Source organism: Dryobates pubescens, chromosome 35 (genome assembly GCF_014839835.1).
Source record: "Dryobates pubescens isolate bDryPub1 chromosome 35, bDryPub1.pri, whole genome shotgun sequence".
Lineage (NCBI taxonomy): Eukaryota > Metazoa > Chordata > Aves > Piciformes > Picidae > Dryobates > Dryobates pubescens.
The window spans coordinates 3,112,610-3,131,651 of NC_071646.1; the positions used below are offsets into that span (position 1 = coordinate 3,112,610).

Here is a 19,042-nt window from a genome sequence, read left to right on the forward strand (position 1 = left end):
CTCTGCCTGTGTGACAAATGGCTCTGCCAGCAGGGCAGGGAGAGCAGGCAGTGCTGGCCCACCTGCCTGGGCTGGCCTTGCCTTTTGGTCAATTGCTGTTAATTAACACCTCCGTGCTGGCAGGTGGATATTGTTAATGATCTCAGGCAAGTTTTTAGCTCAGTTCCTTAATTATTCCTAATTGACCACAGGGAGGCAAGTGGAAAACAACCAAACCTGCATCTGCTCCTGAGTTCTAGGAGAGGGGAGCAGGAGGTGGTGGAAGAGTCACAGAATCATGGAACTGGCAGGGTTGGAAAGGACCTTGAGGATCATCTAGGTCCAACCCCCCTGCCATGGGCAGGGACACCTCAAGCTAGCTCAGGTTGAAGAAGAGGGCACCAAGCTGGTGAAAACCTTCCCACAGGGCTCAGCCCTTCCTCAGGAGCAGCTCTGCTGTGGCAAGGACCATGCTGCTCCAGGGGGATTCTTTTCCCAGTCCATGCTCCTTACCATCCCCCTTCTCTTCTCCTACTTTGCCCCAGGCCATGGCTGCTTCCTGCCTTGCTGCCAGTGGAGGAACACAAGTTCATAGAGGCATAGAGAGGTTTGGGTTGGAAGGGACTTTAGTCTATGGCTGCTGTAGGCACTTCATGGTTCTCACTGCACCATGAGGCTCCCCTGAGTTGCTGCAGGAGGGGCTGGCTCAGGCTGCACCCATCCTGCAGCAGAGGAGGTGGACCCTGCCTGATGATAGAATGGGTTAGGTTGGAAGGGACTTCAAAGACCATCCAGCTCCAACCCCCCTTCCACGGGCAGGGACACCTCCCACCAGCCCAGGCTGCTCAAGGTCTCATCCAGCCTCCAGGCTGAACAACCCCAACTCTTGGGCAAGTCGGTCAAGCCTGTTTCTGGAGCAGCAAGAGGTCCACCAAGGTCGTAGCAAGTCATGGCTGGGGCCAATGAGTCCCAACTGCAGCCACAATATCCACATGGGTGGCTGCCTGTGATGGCTGCTGGAGCAATTCATGCCTGGGAGGAGCAGCTCATAAGAGCCACGATCTTGGACACCTCTGGTGGGATGCAGCTGAAGCAGCCTCCCTGTCCCAGTGGGTCACACTTGGCTATGATTATGTCCAGCTAACTGCTGTTCAACTAGCAGATAATGTAGCTAAAAATTTAATCAGCTCATTTTTCCCCCCCTCCTGATGACTCCAGACCCTTTTATCCACATCTCTTGCATTTTTTATCATGTTTTCTCAGTTCCTTTCAGGACACCATCAGTATTTACAGCCTGGCTCCTCCAGCACTGATGGACTTCCTTGTTTTTCTCAGCCCTCACTCCGATTCCAAGCTCTTCTAAATCATCTGGGCAGCCCCATACTTGCCTCCCCCCTCAATCAGCAGCCAGAAGGTTCAGCCCTAAGCAGAGCAGGACTTAAACTTCTCAGGGTTACAGGACAAGGAGGCACACAACAAATGATCCTCACTGGCTCCTGCAGCTGCTGCCCCTGGGGCCTTTGCAAAGCAAACATCTCACAGCTCTCTGAGCAGAGCAGGAGACAGTGTCTTTACCTAAAGCCACCATGGTGTATGTGGAAGAGGGAAGGGGTGGGGAGAAAGCAACAGGACTGAGCAGCGGTGCCTGCTCCTGCACAGAGCAGATGGCCAGGAGCATGCACCCAGGAGATGGCAGAATCATGGAAAAGTTTGGGTTGGAAAAGGCCTCCAGGATCACCCAGTCCAACCATCAACCCCACCATGGCCACTAAACTAGGTCCCACAGTGCCATGGCCACAGGTTTCTTGAACACCCCCAGGGATGGGGACTCCACCCGGGGCAGCCTGTGCCAATCCCTGACCACTCCTGCAGCAAAGAAATCTTTCCTCATCTCCAACCTAAACCTTCCCTGGTGCAACTTGAGGCCATTTCCTCTCATCCTATCACTTGATGCTAGGGAGAAGAGCCCAACCTCCACCTGTTCCAACCTCCTTTCAGGGAGCTGTAGAGAGCAATGAGGTCTCCCTCAGCCTCCTCCAGACTAAACACCCCCAGTTCCCTCAGCTGCTCCTCCCCAGCCCTGTTCTCCAGCCCCTTCCCCAGCTTTGTTGCCCTTCTCTGGATCTGCTCCAGCTCCTCAATGTTCTTTTTGGAGTGAGAGGCCCAAAACTGAACCCAGGATTCAAGGTGCAGTGCCCAGTACAGGGCCATGAGCAAGAGATGCTCATAGCCAGGTCAGTTCTGGTCACGCTGGTCAGTGACCCCAGTGAGGATGCCTGGAGCATTGCTCATTGCTGGGCGAGAGACAAGGCAGGGATAGAGCAGCTACAGGCACACAGAGCAGCCCCTTCAACCCAAATAACCTTCAGCCTCCCCAGCAGGGAGCACTGGTCCCCCTCCCAGTGCCCAGGGACCTTTGCTGGCAGCTCTGGCTCTGCCCTCCCCAGCACTGTGCCCTTCTCACCACGGCGTGAGGAGAATCTTGAGGGCTGGCATTAATCTTCCTGCCTGCCACCGAGCACCAGGCAGGAGCAGAGCTCAGCTCCCAGCGCTCTGAGCTGCAGCAGCTGGGTGTAAAATGTCACAGCAGCCACCAGACATCGCCCAGGGGCTCCAGGGAGCACCAGCTTCAAACCAGCACAAAGCCAGCCTGCAGCCTTGGAACCCTCCTTGCCTCCTCCTATGGCAAGGTGAGCCCGGGCTGGGCATGGAGGGGTTCAGCACCACACATGGCTCAGCATCACACATGGCTCAGCACCATACACAGCTCAGGATCATGCATGGTCCAGCATCAAACATAGCTCAGCACCATGCGTGGCTCAGCATGATGCACAGCTCAGCATCTCACATGGCTCAGGAGGAGAGGTGGCTCAGCACCACGCACAGCTCAGCATCTCATATGGCTCAGCACCACACACGAGTCAGGAGCATACACAGCTCAGGATCACTCACAGTTCAGCATCTCACCCAGCTCAGCACCATGCATGGTTCAGCGTCTCACCCAGCTCAGCACCATGCATGGTTCAGCGTCTCACACAGCTCAGCACCATGCATGGTTCAGCGTCTCACACAGCTCAGCACCATGCATGGTTCAGCGTCTCACACAGCTCAGCACCATGCATGGTTCAGCGTCTCACACAGCTCAGCACCATGCATGGTTCAGCGTCTCACCCAGCTCAGCACCATGCATGGTTCAGCGTCTCACACAGCTCAGCACCATGCATGGTTCAGCATCTCACACAGCTCAGCACCATGCATGGTTCAGCGTCTCACACAGCTCAGCACCATGCATGGTTCAGTGTCTCACACAGCTCAGCACCATGCATGGCTCAGCATCTCACCCAGCTCAGCACCATGCATGGTTCAGCATCTCAGCCAGCTCAGCACCATGCATGGTTCAGCATCTCAGCCAGCACAGTCTCTCACCCAGCTCAGCACCACACAATGCTGGCAGGCTGACCACGGAGCATTTGCTGCTGGCTGGAGGAGCAAAGGCTTCCTCAGGACATCTCAGGCTACAGAGGTCCACGGCCCTCTGAGCTCTGCCACCCTAATTCCTGTGATCTGCATTTCACAGGGTGATTATCTGTGATTATTTCTACCAGGGGAGTGGTGAGGTTCCCAGTCATGGAGCAGGATGGTGCTGTGTTACATGCTGCATAAAACCAGCCTGAAATCATCCCCCTGTGGCAGAATTAACCAGTGGAGTAACCACAGATGAAGTGAGAGCAGCAGTGTCTGAGGCTGTGCAGGGCTGGTGGAGGCTGCTGAATGGCAGAGGAATTTTGCCTTTGCAGCATCCTGGCCAGGAAGCTCATTAGGGAGGTGCTGCTTCACCCACCAGGGAGCAGCCCCACAGCCCCTGACCTCAGCACTTCATCAAACTGATTGATGTGATTAGCACAACCCAGCTGATGGATCATTAGCTGCAAAAAGGGGAGGCAAGCAAAGGAGAGGGAAGATCACAGAATCATGGAATGGGTTGGAAGGGACCTTAAAGACCATCCAGTTCCAACCCTCCTGCCATGGGCAGGGACATCTCCCAGCAGCCCAGCTTGCTCAAGGCCTTGAACACCTCCAGGGAAGGGGCATCCAGGACCTCCCTGGGCAGCTTGTTCCAGTGTCTCCCCACCCTCACTGGAAAGAATTTCTTCTTATCTCCACTCTCAGTCTCCCTTCTTCCAGCTCAAATCCATTGTTCCTTGTCCTGTTGCTCCCAGCCTCTGTCAGAAGTCCCTCCCCCAGCTCTCCTGGAGCCCTCATCAGGTACTGGAAGGCTCTAAGCCTTCTCTTCTCCAGGCTGAACAGCCCCAGCTCTCAGCCTGTCCCCATAGCAGAGGTGCTCCAGCTCTCTGAGCATCTTGGTGGCTTCCTCTGGACCTGCTCCAGCAGGACCTTGGGGGTCCCAGGGCTGGACAGAGAACTCCAGGTGAGGTCTCACCGGAGCAGAGCAGAGCAGAGGGGCAGAACCTCCTCTCCCAACCTGCTGGCCACACTTCTTCTGAAGCAGCCCAGAATGCTATTGGCCTCCTGGGGTGCTGCAGGTGGCTGGGCTCTGATGTGGCTTTGCACTGATTCTCTGGGGTGCTTTGGATGGGAAAAATCCCTGTGCCCTCAGGAAAGTGCCCTCCCTTCAGCCCTCTGAGCATCTTGGTGGCCTCCTCTGGACCCACTCCAACAGGTCCATGTCCTTGTTGTGCTGGGGTCAGCAGTGTGGCCATGGCACTCTGGGACATGGTGTAGTGGCCATGGGGCTGATGGTTGGACTGGAGGAGCTCAGAGGACTCTTCTACCTGCAAGGATTCTGTGATTCTTTGATGGAGTTTCTGCTTGCTCCCTGATTAAAAATAACAAAATTTGTTCTTCTATCAAGAGCTGCAAAAAAAAATCTTTGGCCTCAATTCTGCTGCTGCTGCTTACATAACCTGGGTGCTGAAGCATGCCCACCACTTCTCACAGGGTGAGCTCCTGAACTGCTGAAGGGGGAAACGTGGGAGCTGCACCCAAAGCAAACCCAGTGCTGCACCGGCACAGGGGAGCAGACAGAACCAGTCCAGAGGGGCTGCAGCCTGGGAGGCAGCAAAGTGCTCCCAGGCTCCTGGAGGGCTTTTTTCGATTGAAATGCACTGAGATCTCAGACATTCAAGCCCCTGATGCTCAATTCATTCTCCAGGATTGAATTCCAAAGCCCCTTTTCCTCCAGCACTTGCCCTGCAAGCTGCCATCCTCCTCTGAAAGCAAGAAGCCAGAGAAGACTTTGTGCATGCAGAGGAGTTGTTGGTGTGTGCTCTGTGACAGACTCACCATGAAACCACAGAGTTGTTTGGCTTGGAAAAGACCTCTGGAGGTCATAAAGTCAGAGCAGGGGCACCCACAGCAGCTTGCTGTCTGTGGACACCACAATGTCCAAGAGGCTTTGGAAGCTCTGCACAGAAGGAGGCTCCACAACCTCTCTGGGCAGCCTGCTCCAGGCCTCCAGCACCCTCACAACAAAGAATTTTCTCCTCCCAGTGAGAAGAAACCTTCTGAGTTCCAGTTTGTGCCCACTGCCCTGTTCCTGGCTGCCACTGAGAAGATCCCAGCCCCATCCTCTTGCCCCCTACCCTTTAGCTCTTGCTGAGCATTGCTCAGATCCCCTCTGGGGCTGCTCTTCTCCAGGCTCAACAGCCCCAGGGCTCTCAGCCTTTTTCTCCTCACAGAGATGCTCCAGGCCCCTCAGCATCTTCATTTCCCACCCTGATACCCCATGGCACTCTGCTAACACAGCACATCCCCACCCCAGCAGCCCCCAGTGCTCTCCCAGCCTCGCTCAGCTTAATGCACAGAGCTGAAGTTCCCTCGCTGGAGCAGCTCTGGGAAGTTAATTTCTGCTTGGTGCAGCCAGGGTCAGAAATGTTTCTCCTGTGCCCTGAGAGCTGTTTGAAGCCAGGTGCAGCAGGAAGAGAGTCTGCAAAAGCTCCTAATAAGCACCTTTAAATCTTGTGGCTAAAGAACTCAGAATAAGTGGCTGGAAGGAAAGTTTCTTTATCCTTCTCTCCCCCAGACTGGGCTGTGCAACTGTTGCTTCTGTGCTTTGTGGGAGGGAAATCAAATGTCAAATATTCTGCTTTGGAAGAAGTTGGCAATGAAACATGAAAGGCTCCTGGAGAGCTCCAAAGGAGTGTGGATAAATTGGAGTGAGGCACAGACAGGGCTGGGACAGGAGCCAGGGGAGGGGGGAGGGTGGGGAAAGGACTGGTGCCTGCAACAACTCCAGATTTTAGGATGAAGCAGCTCCATTCCCAGAAGCATTTCAGCATAAAGCTGATCCTAGCTGCTGTGAGCACAGAAGGAAGAGAGGCAAGCTTCAGAGCAAGCCTTTGTTGGGAGGCATCCACCCAGCTCAGCTTATCCAGCACAGCCTGACAAGAGTCCCCATCCCGGGAGCTGCTCGTGCAAACCTGTGGCCATGGCACTTGGGGACAGGGTTTAGTGGCCATGGTGGTGTTGGGATGATGGTTGGACTGGATGATCTTAGAGGCCTTTCCCTTCCTGTGGTGGCTTTAGCCTTAACTGGGAGTTCAGAGCTCAGATGGGGGCAAGGCTGAGAATCTCTCCCTTGCTCCCCCCTCCTCCCTCCCAACAGAGAGTGGGGGAAAAGAAAGGAAAGGAGCAAATCCACCAAGCAATAATTTGGAGTTGGCCTGGAAGTGGAGAGGTAAAGAGTTTTCCTTAAACAACAGCTATCTAACACTAACAGGTAAGGTTCACCAGGGCAAGGAACAAGGGTGGATGGGAGGGGGACAAAGAAGAATACAAAACCAGTCTCTCTCTGAAGAGGCACAGAGGCAGCAGGAGGAAGGATCAGGCCCGACCATGGGGCAGAGGAGCAGGAGGGCAGCTGAGGTAGCTCTCAGCCAGGAGAGGCAGGAGCCAAAAGGAGACCTAATGGCTGCAGTGCTCTGCTTTTTATACCCCAGCTGGGCAGGGAGGGGGAGTGGAACAGACTCAGTTTCCCAGGGGGGAAAATGCCCTGCAGGGAGGGCAAAGCACTCACAAGCCCTCCCCCCTTTGTTTTCAGGATGGGCATTAACCCACCACACCTCCCAAACCATCCCATGCTTCCATGTAGCCAGCCTGGCAGCCAGGAGAGCTCAGGACCTGCTGCCGAGCAGGATCGGGGAGCACATGTCTCTGAGCTGAATTCCACACACACAAGAGAGAGAGACAGAGAAAAAAGAGCCCAACCCTGTTTTCTGCAAGCTGTGTTTTGACAGAGGCATGAATCCTCTTTCTGTCTCAGTAGATATTTAAAATCCCAGGCTCTGGACAATCCTCCCCCAGCACATTAGCAGCCACGTTAGCAGCAGCTGCTCTCCGTGGCAGCTCCATTTCGGTTCCTTCCACGGTTACAAGGCTCCAGAAGACATTTCCATTGTGCAGTCTCAGTGCCTCAGTGCCTGAAGGGGCCCATCAGAAAGCTGGGGACAGACTTTGGAGCAGGGCCTGTGGTGACAGGACGAGGGCTGATGGCTTGGAACTAAACCAGGCAGATTCAGACTGGTGGAAAGGAAGACATCAAGAGGGGATTGGACGTGGCACTTGGTGCCATGGTTTAGTCATGAGGTCTGTGGTGACAGCTTGGACTTGATGAGCCTTCAGGTCTCTTCCAACTTGGGTGATTCTGTGACATTTTGTACACTGAGGGTGGTGAGAGCCTGGCCCAGGCTGCCCAGAGAGGTTGGAGATGCTCCATCCCTGCAACCAACCCAGGTCAGGCTGTCTGGGGCTCTGAGCAACCTGCTCTAGCTGCAGATGTCCCTGCTGACTGCAGGAGGTTGGAGTGCATGAGCTTGAAAAGTCCCTTCCCACCCAAACCTGTCTGGGATGCTATGGCTCTGTGAATCATAGTAGATGAGCTTTAAAGGTTCCTTCCAAACCAATTCTGTGATGCTGTGGTTTACAGCCTCAGCCCCCTAAAGCTGGTGGACCTTCCTCCTCCTCTTGGTGCTGACCCCTTTTCAATAACCAGGGTGAAAAACATCTTCTCCTTCCACCCTGCTGAACTCTCCCAGTGCCAGGATCAGGGCAGGGGGATCACAGGAGCTGACCAAATCCATCTGTGAAGCGCTGCCAGGACTTCTGGACCCAAAGCACTCATCTCCACAAGGCCAAAAGGCCAATCCTCTGGTGAATCCTGCAAGGAATGAGGGATGGCATCCCCCTGGCTCCTGGAGTCTCCCCTGCAGTGAGTGCTTTGCCAGAGCCATGGCTGGCAAGGGAAGGAACGTTCCAGGACTGTTCTATTGTTTGCTAATTCTCTTCACATCTTCTTTTTGTCTCACAGTTAAGCAAATTAGGACTTTGATGAACATGAAGCCACTCTCACCTCATAAAAGATGAGTTGGAGGCCTTCCCTCTGGATTTGCCTCCTGAGGGAGACAGTTTATAGACTCATAGAATGGTTTAGGCTGGAAGGGACCTTGAAGATCATCCCCATGGGCAGGGAAACCTCCCCCTGGCCCAGGTTGCTCATTCAAGCTGTCCTTGAAGACCTCCAGGGAGGGAGCATCCACAACCTCCCTGGGCAACCTGTGCCAGTGTCTCCCCACCCTTCCTGCAACCCTTACAGTTGCTCAGTTGGTTGAGATCCATGTGGGATCCTTCCCTCCCTGGTGGGAGCACTTGGAGCACTGACCACTGTGGGCACTGACCACTGTTCACAGGTCAAGAGAAGTTTGCCCAGATCCTCATTATCATCACCAAATCCAAGCCCAAACTGCAATGGGATCCTAAATTTCTGGCTGTTCATGGCAGTTTCTGGCCCTGAGTTGCTGCAACAAACATTTAGTTGCCTTCTTGAACCACAAGGATTCGTTGAGTGGAGTCTTTCAGCAGGGAGAAGACTTTGCACTCCTCCAAACTGTTTATTCCCTGGCCTCAAAGAACTTCAGAAGCAAGTGAAGTGGCTGCCAGCTTTCTTGTTTTGCTACAGGTTTTGTGGCTCTGGAGGGAACTCTGAGCTCCTGAGAGCAAGGTGAGCTCAGGAGAGCTGCTCTCTACCTATCAGCAGAGCTTTGAGCACTTCACACTGATACCTCTCCACAGCATCTCTTGGAGCAGGTGGGAGGGAGGAGAGGTGTCTAGAATAGAATAGAATAGAATAGAATAAGAATAGAATTAGAAGAGAATAGAATTAGAAGAGAATAGAATAAACCAGCTTGGAAAAGACCTTTGTGACCATCCAGTCCAACCTAACATCCAACACCACCTAATCAACTAAACCATGGCACCAAGTGCCTCATCCAGGCTCTTCCTAAACACCTCCAGGGATGGGGACTCCACCACCTCCCTGGGCAGCACATCCCATGGCCAATCTCTCTTGCTGGGAAGAATTTCTTCCTAACATCCAGCCTGAACCTCCCCTGGCACAGCTTGAGACTGTGTCCTCTTGTTCTGGTGCTGCTTGCCTGGGAGAAGAGACCAACCCCCACCAGGCTCCAACCTCCCTTCAGGGAGCTGTAGAGAGCAAGAAGGTCTCCCCTGAGCCTCCTCTTCTGCAGGCTAAGCAACCCCAGCTCCCTCAGACCTCTCCTCCCAGGGCTGTGCTCCAGACCCCTCCCCAGCTTTCTTGCCCTTCTCTGGACACCTTCCAGCATCTCAACATCTTTCCTGACCTGAGGAGCCCAGAACTGGACACAGGACTCAAGGTGTGGCCTCAGCAGTGCTGAGCACAGGGCAGAATGACCTCCCTGCTCCTGCTGGCCACACTGTTCCTGATGCAGGCCAGGATGCCCTTGGCCTTCTTGGCTGCCTGGCCATTTGTTTAGCTGTGGAAAGCTGTTAGTGACCAGAGGGTTAACTCAACACAGAACAATGTAAGAGCATTCAGGCACCTCCAGATGCAGCCCTGCAGCCCTTCTCCTGGCTCCACCACCCAGGAGGCAGCAGCTCTGTTAATCTGAATTATGGAGGTGTGAATAAGAGCCAACAAAACGCTCAGCAGAGGCAGTGAAGCCAGAAGCTGAGCTTAGCAGTGGGGACTTGGTGTGTTTCCTTGTCTCAGAGCAGAACAGAAGGTCTCAGACTATTGACACTGTGCTGGTTGCCCTAAGCAACAGCCTCCCATGGACCTTCAGCCATAAATTCCCATCATAATCATTTTGCTGGTGCTGTTTCGGTCCAGGATGGGCACCACCTCCACAGCAGCAGCAGCAGAGCTGGCAGAGCAATGGAGAACACAGCACCAGCCTCAGTGCTACCTCTGCTTGCAGAGCATCCACCCCCACCAGGCTTGGTCCTACCTCTGTGCATCAGTAGCAGCCACTCACAGCCAGTTAGAACAGAGCAGTAAACAAAGTCAGCACAAGGGATGCTCAGAGCAAGCTCCACGAAGCCACAGCCTGGCTACCAGGAGTGCATCCTCAGGCTCTCATTATCTAGGCAGGGATGGTTGAGAGCCCCAAGCCACACTCAGCTCAGCTCCCCCCATCTGCACACAAGAAGCAGGCACAGCTCTCTCCCCTGTGCACTGGTGACAACCTCTGGCAGAGGCAGGTAAAGCTGAGCTTAGAATCATGCAGTTGTAGAATGCATTGGGTTGGAAGGGACCTCCAGAGGTCATCTAATCCAACCCCCTGCAGGGAGCAGAGACATCTTTAACTGGATCAGGCTGCTCAGAACCCCATCAAGTCTATCATCCAACATCATCTGATCAACTAAACCATGGCACCAAGTGCCTCATCCAGGCTCTTCCTGAACACCTCCAGGGATGGTGACTCCACCACCTCCTTGGGCAGCACATTCCAATGGGCAATCACTCTCTCTGTGTAAAACTTCCTCCTAACCTCCAGCCTAAACCTCCCCTGGAGCAACCTGAGACTGTCCTTTAGTTCTGGTGCTGGTTGCCTGGAAGAAGAGACCAACCTCTGCCTCACTACAACCTCCCTTCAGGTAGTTGTAGAGAGCAAGGAGGTCACCCCTGAGTCTCCTCTTCTCCAGGCTAAGCAACCCCAGCTCCCTCAGCCTCTCCTCATAGGGCTTGTGTTCCAAGCCCCTCACCAACTTTGTTGCCCTCTGCTTCAAAGTCTCCCTGGAGCCTTCTCTTCTCCAGGCTGAACAACTTCTGCTGGTGCTCCATCCACCCCCCCTGGAGCCTTCTCTTCTCCAGGCTGAACAACTTCTGCTGGTGCTCCATCCACCCCTCCTGGAGCCTTCTCTTCTCCAGGCTCCATCCACCCCTCCACCAACCCCGGCACCACGGGGCTCAACGCACAGCCCGAGCTCCACCTGCTGCACTGCTCATGGAAGGCAGCAGCCAGCAGGGATGCAGGGAGACAGAGAGGAGCCTTACCTGTCTCTCTGACATGATGTAGAGGTACTTCTGGTCGATGGAGAAGGCCATGTCTCGAAGCACTGGGCTCCCGTCCTTGAAAACCGTCACCGTCTCATACTGAATCCCACCGTGGGGAGGACCATCTGCTCGGATCTGGAAGAGGCACAAACAGATCACAGGTGATTTCACAGCAGCCAAATTCTGATCTGATTCTGGAGGTGGAGGGGAGGAGGAGGAGGCAAAGGGAAAAAAAAAAAAAAAAGAAAAGAAAGAGGAAGAGAATCTCATTGAAAAGTTCATCCTGCAAGCTGGAGACAGAGCCAAGAGCTAGCAAGCAACGTGTGGGTGCAGGAGCTGCAGCTGAAGGCTCCCTCTCCACCCATGCTGGAGTGATTTCCCCAGCCCAGGAGAATCAGAGAATCACAGGATTGTCAGGGTTGGAAGGGACCTCAAGGGTCAGCCAGTCTCCAAGGGCTGGAGAACCAACCTGCTCCAGAGAGCATGCAGTGGGTTGGGGGTGGGGGGAAAGGGATCTTTAAAGCTCATCCAGTCCAACCCCCCTGCAGTCAGCAGGGACATAGAATCATGGAATTGTCAGGGTTGGAAGGGATCTCAAGGATCAGCCAGTTCAGCCATGGGCAGGGACACCTCACACTGCTCACAGCCACATCCAGCCTGGTTGCAAACACCTCCAGGCTTCCACCACCTCCCTGGGCAACCTGTGCCAGTGTCTCACCGCCCTCATGGGGAAGAACTTCTTCCTAACATCCAATCTGAAAGCACCAGAAAGTCTGACTGCTGTAAAGGGAGCAGCCAGGGTGCTGTGCCGAGGGGCAGCCTGCAAGGGCCTGACCACGCTGCAGCTGTGACCATGGGCTTGCAAGGCTCACAAAGGCTCAGAGCTTTGTAGGTCCTTTCTAAAATAACCCCAGCCTCACAGCATGCCCTGGGCTGGAAGGGACCTTCAAAGCTCACCTAGGCCAACCCCAACCCCTGCAGTCAGCAGGGACAGCCCCAACCAGATCAGGTTGCTCAGAGCCCCGTGGAGGTTGACCTTCAATGCCTCCAGGGATGGGTTCTCCACCACCCCCCTGGGCAACCTGTTCCACCAGCACTGAAGGAAGAAGCCTGAAGGAAGACCACCAGAGTCCACAGGCAGCACAACAAAGCTAAAATACAGCAGAGATTTATCTTTCCTCTTTCTCCAGACCCATAAAGAATGAGCCCCAGCCAATCTCCATCACCTCTTGCTGTCACCCAAGCCTCCTGCAATGTCATCTCTGCCTAAAAATGTGCAGCTGCTGCTGCTGCCATCCCATTACTCTCACATTTGCAGGCTTCAGCAAGGTGAAGCCCATGCTGCTGGGGGAGCAGGGAGGGAGCACAGCAGCCACACAGCCTGCTTGGCTTTAGAATAGAATAGAATAAACCAGGTTGGAAGAGACCTTCAAGATCATTGTGTCCAACCTATCATCCAACACCACCTAATCAACTAAACCATGGGCTCCCAGTGTCCATCCCTGCACCCCAGCAAAAGACAGCTCCGTGCTCCCTGCAGGGAAACCTGCCCAAGCTGTGACAAACCCCATCCCTGCCAGGAAGAGATGTCCTCACTTCCTAAAGTTAATAGCTGATGGCCCTGAGGGGGCTGTGCAAGGGGCAGGGAGGAGGATAAGCAAACAATTTACATTGTCTTTCCTACCAGGCTTTGCATATTTGGAGAAGTCCTCTGCTGACAACCTGGTGCCTACAGGGCTGGAAATGCTGGCAGCCAGCAGGCAGGGAGGCAGAGCAGCCAGGAGAGCCAAGGGCTTGGTGGAGCCCCAGACCATAGAACCATTGAATTGTTTCAGTTGAAAAAGCCTTCTAAGGTCACCAGATCCAACCAGCAACCCAACCCCACCATGGCCACCAAACCATGGCCCCAAGTGCCATGGCCACAGGTTTCTTAGCACCTCCAAGGATGGGGACTCCACCACCTCCCTGGGCAGCCTGTGCCAGTCCCTGACCACTCTTGCAGGGAAGAAATTTTCCCTAATTTCCAACCTAAAGCTCCCCTGACACACTCTCAGGCCATTTCTTCTCATTCTATCACCTGATCCTAAGGAGAAGAGCCCAGCCCCACACCACTCCACCCCACCTCACTCCACCCCACCACAATCTCCCTTCAGGGAGCTGTAGAGATCAATGAGGTCTCTCCTCAGCCTCCTCTTCCCCAGAATAAACAATCCCAGGAAATAGCTTTTTCATTTCCACTGTCTGTTTAAAGGGGAAGGGGGAAGGGGAAGGGGGAAAGGAAGGGAGGAAGGGAGGAAGTGGAAGGGGGAAAGAAAGGGCAAGAGGAGGGAAAGGGCAAGGGGAGGGGAAGGGGGAAAGAAAAGGGAAGGGGAAGGGGGAAAGAAAAGGGAAGGGGAAGGGGGAAAGAAAAGGGAAGGGGAAGGGGGAAAGAAAAGGGAAGGGAAGGGGAAGGGGGAAAGAAGAGGGAGAGGGAGAGGGAGAGGGAGAGGGAGAGGGAGAGGGAGAGGGAGAGGGAGAGGGAGAGGGAGAGGGAGAGGGAGAGGGAGAGGGAGAGGGAGAGGGAGAGGGAGAGGGAGAGGGAGAGGGAGAGGGAGAGGGGGAAAAGCCTCTCATCACAAAGCTGCCATCTGCTGCAGCCCCACGCAGAGCTGCTTTGCTGCATTCCCTTTCGCTGCTGGCTGCGCAGGCTCCTGCCCGGCTGCGGCGTGGAGGGACAGGCAACACACACACACACACAGTGGCTTTGGACAAAGTCTGAGCCTTCAGAAGAGGCAGGATGGAGCAGCAGAGAGGCATGAGTGGGTTTTTTTGCTCTCTCCTGGTTTCTGTCCCCAGGAGGTAAGGCAGCAGGCTGTTAAGCATCTCCAGATTTATCTGCGAAATGTGCCACCCCAGCTGGAAATAGAAGGAGATCTTCACACTCACGGAGGAGCAACGCTCCCCTGCACCCTCCTCCAGATAAATCCTCTTCTTGGAAAGAGCCCCAAGGCCTCCTGCCATGTGCAGACACGCTGGCTACACAAACACACAGCTTTGCTGCATTTCTTCTCTTTGCTCCTTCCCTTCCCCGAGGTTTCAGTGATATGAAGGAGCACCAGGCGGCAGTGGCAGGGCTCTGGTTCAACCCCTGTGGCTGCAGGGATGCAGGGAGCCTCTGGCAGGGTCATGCCAGTAAGTCCAAGCCTGGCTTAAAAAACAAGGAAAACCCCAACAGGGGAATCCACATAAAGGCAGGAGGTCAAATCCTGCTTTAGTTAAACCCCAGCAAATCAGGATCCATCATGAACCAAGCTGGAGAAGGCCTTTGAGCAGCCTGGGCTGGTGGGAGGTGTCCTGCCCATGGCAGAAGGGCAATGGCATCCTGGCCTGCATCAGGAAGAGTGTGGCCAGCAGGAGCAGGGAAGTCATTGTGCCCTGTGCTCAGCACTGGTTAGGCTGCACCTTGAGTCCTGTGTCCAGTTCTGGGCTCCTCAGGTTAGGAAAGATGTTGAGATGCTGGAAGGTGTCCAGAGAAGGGCAACAAAGCTGGGGAGGGGTCTGGGGCACAGCCCTGGGAGGAGAGGCTGAGGGAGCTGGGGTTGCTTAGCCTGCAGAAGAGGAGGCTCAGGGGAGACCTTCTTGCTCTCTACAACTACCTGAAGGGAGGTTGTAGCCAGGTGGGGGTTGGTCTCTTCTCCCAGGCAAGCAGCACCAGAACAAGAGGACACAGTCTCAAGCTGTGCCAGGGGAAGTTCAGGATGGGTGTTAGGAAGAAATTCTTCCCAGAAGAGAGATTTGCATTTAGGATGTGCTGCCTGGGGAGGTGGTGGAGTCACCATCCCTGGAGGTGTTTAGGAAGAGCCTGGATGAGGCACTTGGTGCCATGGTTTGGTTGATTAGATGGTGCTGGGTGATAGGTTGGGCTTGATGGTCTCAAAGTTCTCTTCCAGCCTGGTCTATTCTATTCTATTCCATTCCATTCCATTCCATTCCATCTTTAAGGTCTCTTCCAACCCAAACCATTCTGTGAGTCTATAATTGAGGCAACTCAAGACCAGTGCCTTGCTGGGTGTTGCAAACCCCTGCATGCACCACTTCCACCACCTGCATCAACCAGCCCCTGCCATGGACAGAGGGTCAAGGCTGCCACATCACCTGAGGAGCCAGCAGCAGGGACACTGGGCTGTCAGGGCCACCCTGCTGCTCCTGATTAATGGCCAAAGTGGAATGGAAATGCTGGACATGAAGGATCAGCAGCCCTTGTGAAAAACAACTGTTTTCCAGAGTTCCCTGGGGGCAGCAGCAGCTCATTAAATTGAGCTTCTCTCTAGTAATGAGGTCAGACAGGGCTAATAAAGAGAGATACCACTGGACAAGCCTTGTGCAGGCCAATTCCAACTGGGAATTGTGGCTGTGGGCTGGAGACAGCATCACGTGCCTGCTGGCTGCCCCAGCACGGACGAGTGGTTGGAGCTGAGTCTGGCAGTGGTGTCTTGGGACACAGAGCCCTGAACGGGGTGCTGGGTGCTGCCTGCACCCTCCTGCCCCCACACAGGCAAGAGGAGCAGTCCAGAGTCTCTCCTCAGCCTGTCAAGCTCCATGCTGCTCAGAGACCACAGGAGAAGAGGAGAGCAGAGCCCACAGCTCTGCTGTGCCTCAGGCTCTGGGGTGGGTTACACCACCCAGGTACCCCACAGCCCCGTGCCCATGATGTACCCACAGACACCAGGATGCTCCACTGCATCTCTGCCTGAGGGCTGGGTTTCCATGACAACAAATGATGATGTCAGAGAAGAATGATGATCCCTGGGAATGTGCAAGAAGAGAGAAAATCATCTCCACAGCAGGGAGCTTCTTGTTGATGTCTGGGGAGAGAAAGAACTCAGCTGAACGTAGGGGTGCCAACCAACCACTGACCCACCACGAGAACATCAGCCTGGTACCAACCCTGCGTGTCTGGGCTCATCCCTGAGCTCAGGCTCCTGGCATGGTGATGCAGGGGAGAGGAGGAGCAGGATGGGGTGGGTTGATGTTGGTCATGGTTGTTTATTTGTGCCCCACTAACTCTCCCAGGATTTCTTCTCTCATGATATGATGATGGCACAGGGAGGGTTTAGGAGAAAGGCACAGAAGGAAGCAGTGCAGGCTGGCATGGGCTGGGAGGGCAGTGAAACAGGGAGCAGGAGGCCAGAAGGAGCAGCACAGCTGTGCAAGGGAAACCAGGTGTCCAGGATCAGGGATGTGTTTGGCCACCTGAGAGACAGCAGAGACCAGGAGGACAGGTGACAGCCTCAGACACTGATTGGAGAAGTCATCTGGGACAAGCACAGCACTTTGCTTTCCATCCTGCCTGGGAAGATCATCTGCAAACCCAGCTAGCCTCCTGGCCTGGGGAGAAGCCCCATGTGAGGGACCAGGGTGCTGCTGGACTGAGGGACCTGCAGCCCTTCACAGGCACTGCCAGCTGGATCTGTCTGACCCCAGAGCACAGAGCAGGCACCAGCCCTGCTTTATCTCCAGGGATGAGCACAGACCCACGCACTGCAGCTTACACCCACTCCAGGATCTACTACAAGATGGATCAGGTGATCTCCAGAGGTCCCTTCCTACCATTCTGTGGCTCTCTGAAGTTCCAAGACACCCATTGGGCTGAAGCTTCTCTGGGGTGTTTTGCCCAGCCCACGCCAGAGCTCAGCTGCACCTGGATGCCCTTCCAGTTCCTCCCAGCAGGCCCCCATTAGAAGACATGGAATCTCTTTGTAGGAGCTTTCCATGATTAAATTACCTGTCTGCTCTCATTACCAGGCTCCCAGTGAGGCTGACTCATGATGAAATGCCTGCTGCCAGGGAAAAAAAAGCAGCTGAAAAAGTCCCTGCATGAAGGGACCAATTCCTCACCCTGGATCCCAGAGGTGAGGCCACCCATGGGCTCCTCAAGGAGTGCAGCTTCTCCTGATGGATTCACAGTGCTCATCAATATTTAAAGGGTAGGTGGCAGGAGGATGGGGCCAGGCTTTTTTTCTTCCCAGTCCCAGGGCAAGAGGTAATGGGCACAAAGTTGAGCAGAGGAAGTTCCATCCAAACAGGAGGAGAAACCTCTTTGCTTTGAGGGTGCTGGAGCCCTGCGGCAGGCTGCCCAGGGAGGTGGTGGAGTCTCCGTGTCTGAAGCCATCCCAAACCCACCTGGACACCATCCTGTGCAGCCTGCTCTGGCAGAGGACTCAGTGATGTCTCCTGGTCCCTTCCAACCCCTAGCATTCTGTGATCCTCTGTGTGTGTAGGCTCCTGATGGGACGTGAACCCTAAAGCACCTCACTGCTGCTTCCCCAACTGCACCAAATGGCCTGAGGAGGCATGGGATCAGCTCCTGAAAGGATGCTGTGGTTCAGGAGGCACAAGGCACTGCCTGAACACGTCCATCCTTGTCACAGTGACAAAGTGAAAAGCCCAGACAAGCCTGGAGCCTCAGCACTGCTCCTTTCCAGCTCAGCTCTCCAGCCCTTCAGGGCCAACACTCTCCAATAAGGTGGCAGTTGTGTCAATTGCTGGGTTGGAGCAGGACTGTATCAGCTCTGGGAGTGCTCACTGGAGCATTACTGCATCTCCTGCCTGGAACAGAAGCCAGAGACAGCAAGGAGCAGCCCTCCCTGCCTGCCAGCATCTCTGCAGGGCTGCCACGTTTTGTTCTGCCATTTGTGTCTGCACATCTCAGCTCTTGGGCACTGCCCAGCAGAGCTACCCCTCAGAGCTCTGGGATGAACTTTCTTGCTTCAGAGCTGGAAATTCAGCAGAAAGGCTGCAGCTGGCAGCAGGTTTCTGGATGGGGCTGGAGCAGAGCAGAGGATCATAGAATGGTTGGGGACTGTGGGTTGGAAGGGACCTCTGGAGCTCATCCAGCCCAGTCCACAAGCATCAGTTTGGCTTTGCTGTGTGTGTGCCTCCACCAAGCAGCCTCTGCAGAAGGGATTTACTTTTGCCAACCCAGTTTAACTAAACCAGACTGAAATGGAGGGGAGAAGTTGTGGCCATGGCACTTGGTGCCATGGTTTAGTCACGAGGTCTGTGGTGCCAGGTTGGACTTGGTGATCTTCGAGGTCTCTTCCAACCTTGGTGACTCTGTGACATCTCAACCCTGGAAGTGTTTCAGAGCAGGCTGCACGAGGCCTTGAGCAACCTGGTCTAGTGGAGGTGTCCTTGCCTGTGGCAAGGGGGTTGGAACTGGGTGATCCTTAAGGCCCCTTCCAGCTCAAGCCATTCCATGCATCTCTTCTCTCCATCTGCAGGAGGAGAAGCCCAGCCCTGAGGAGCTGCCTTTCACCTTCTGCTGGCAGGAGCACAGGGGCATGATTTACCACACTGCTCTCCACGTGGGAAGCCTCCCCCTTGAAATTAAAGTGAAATAGTAATCCCATTAAGTATCTTTCCTTTAAATCACAGACATGTCTGTGAGTAACTCGGTGCCAACCCTTGCCTGCACATTCAATTCAAATCAGCATATCCAATTAACTTCCTTACCTGCAGGCTCCTCATATCCCAAGTCTCTTTCTCTCCTGTCACATTTTCTTTATGCTTCCCCCCACCCCCAGAATAGGATAGAAAACATCTGTCATGGTAGGCATCACCTTTACCTTCACCCCAAAGACAGAGTGGGGAGACCTCAGCAGAAGAATAGAGAATAGAACAGAATAGAATAGAATAGAACAGAATAGAATTAACCAGGTTGTAAGAGACCTTCAAGATCATTGAGCCCAA

General features: G+C 54.4%; 1 protein-coding gene across 1 annotated transcript in view; it reads right to left on the bottom strand.

Annotated features, from left to right (window-relative positions):
* PLXNA2 (plexin A2) overlaps positions 1–19,042 on the bottom strand; it is a 208,286-nt gene that overhangs the window by 107,867 nt on the left and 81,377 nt on the right. Inside the window, exon 4 of the mRNA XM_054176319.1 lies at positions 11,312–11,446. Coding sequence (XP_054032294.1) covers positions 11,312–11,446 — 135 coding nt within the window. The remainder of the gene's footprint in view (positions 1–11,311; positions 11,447–19,042) is intronic.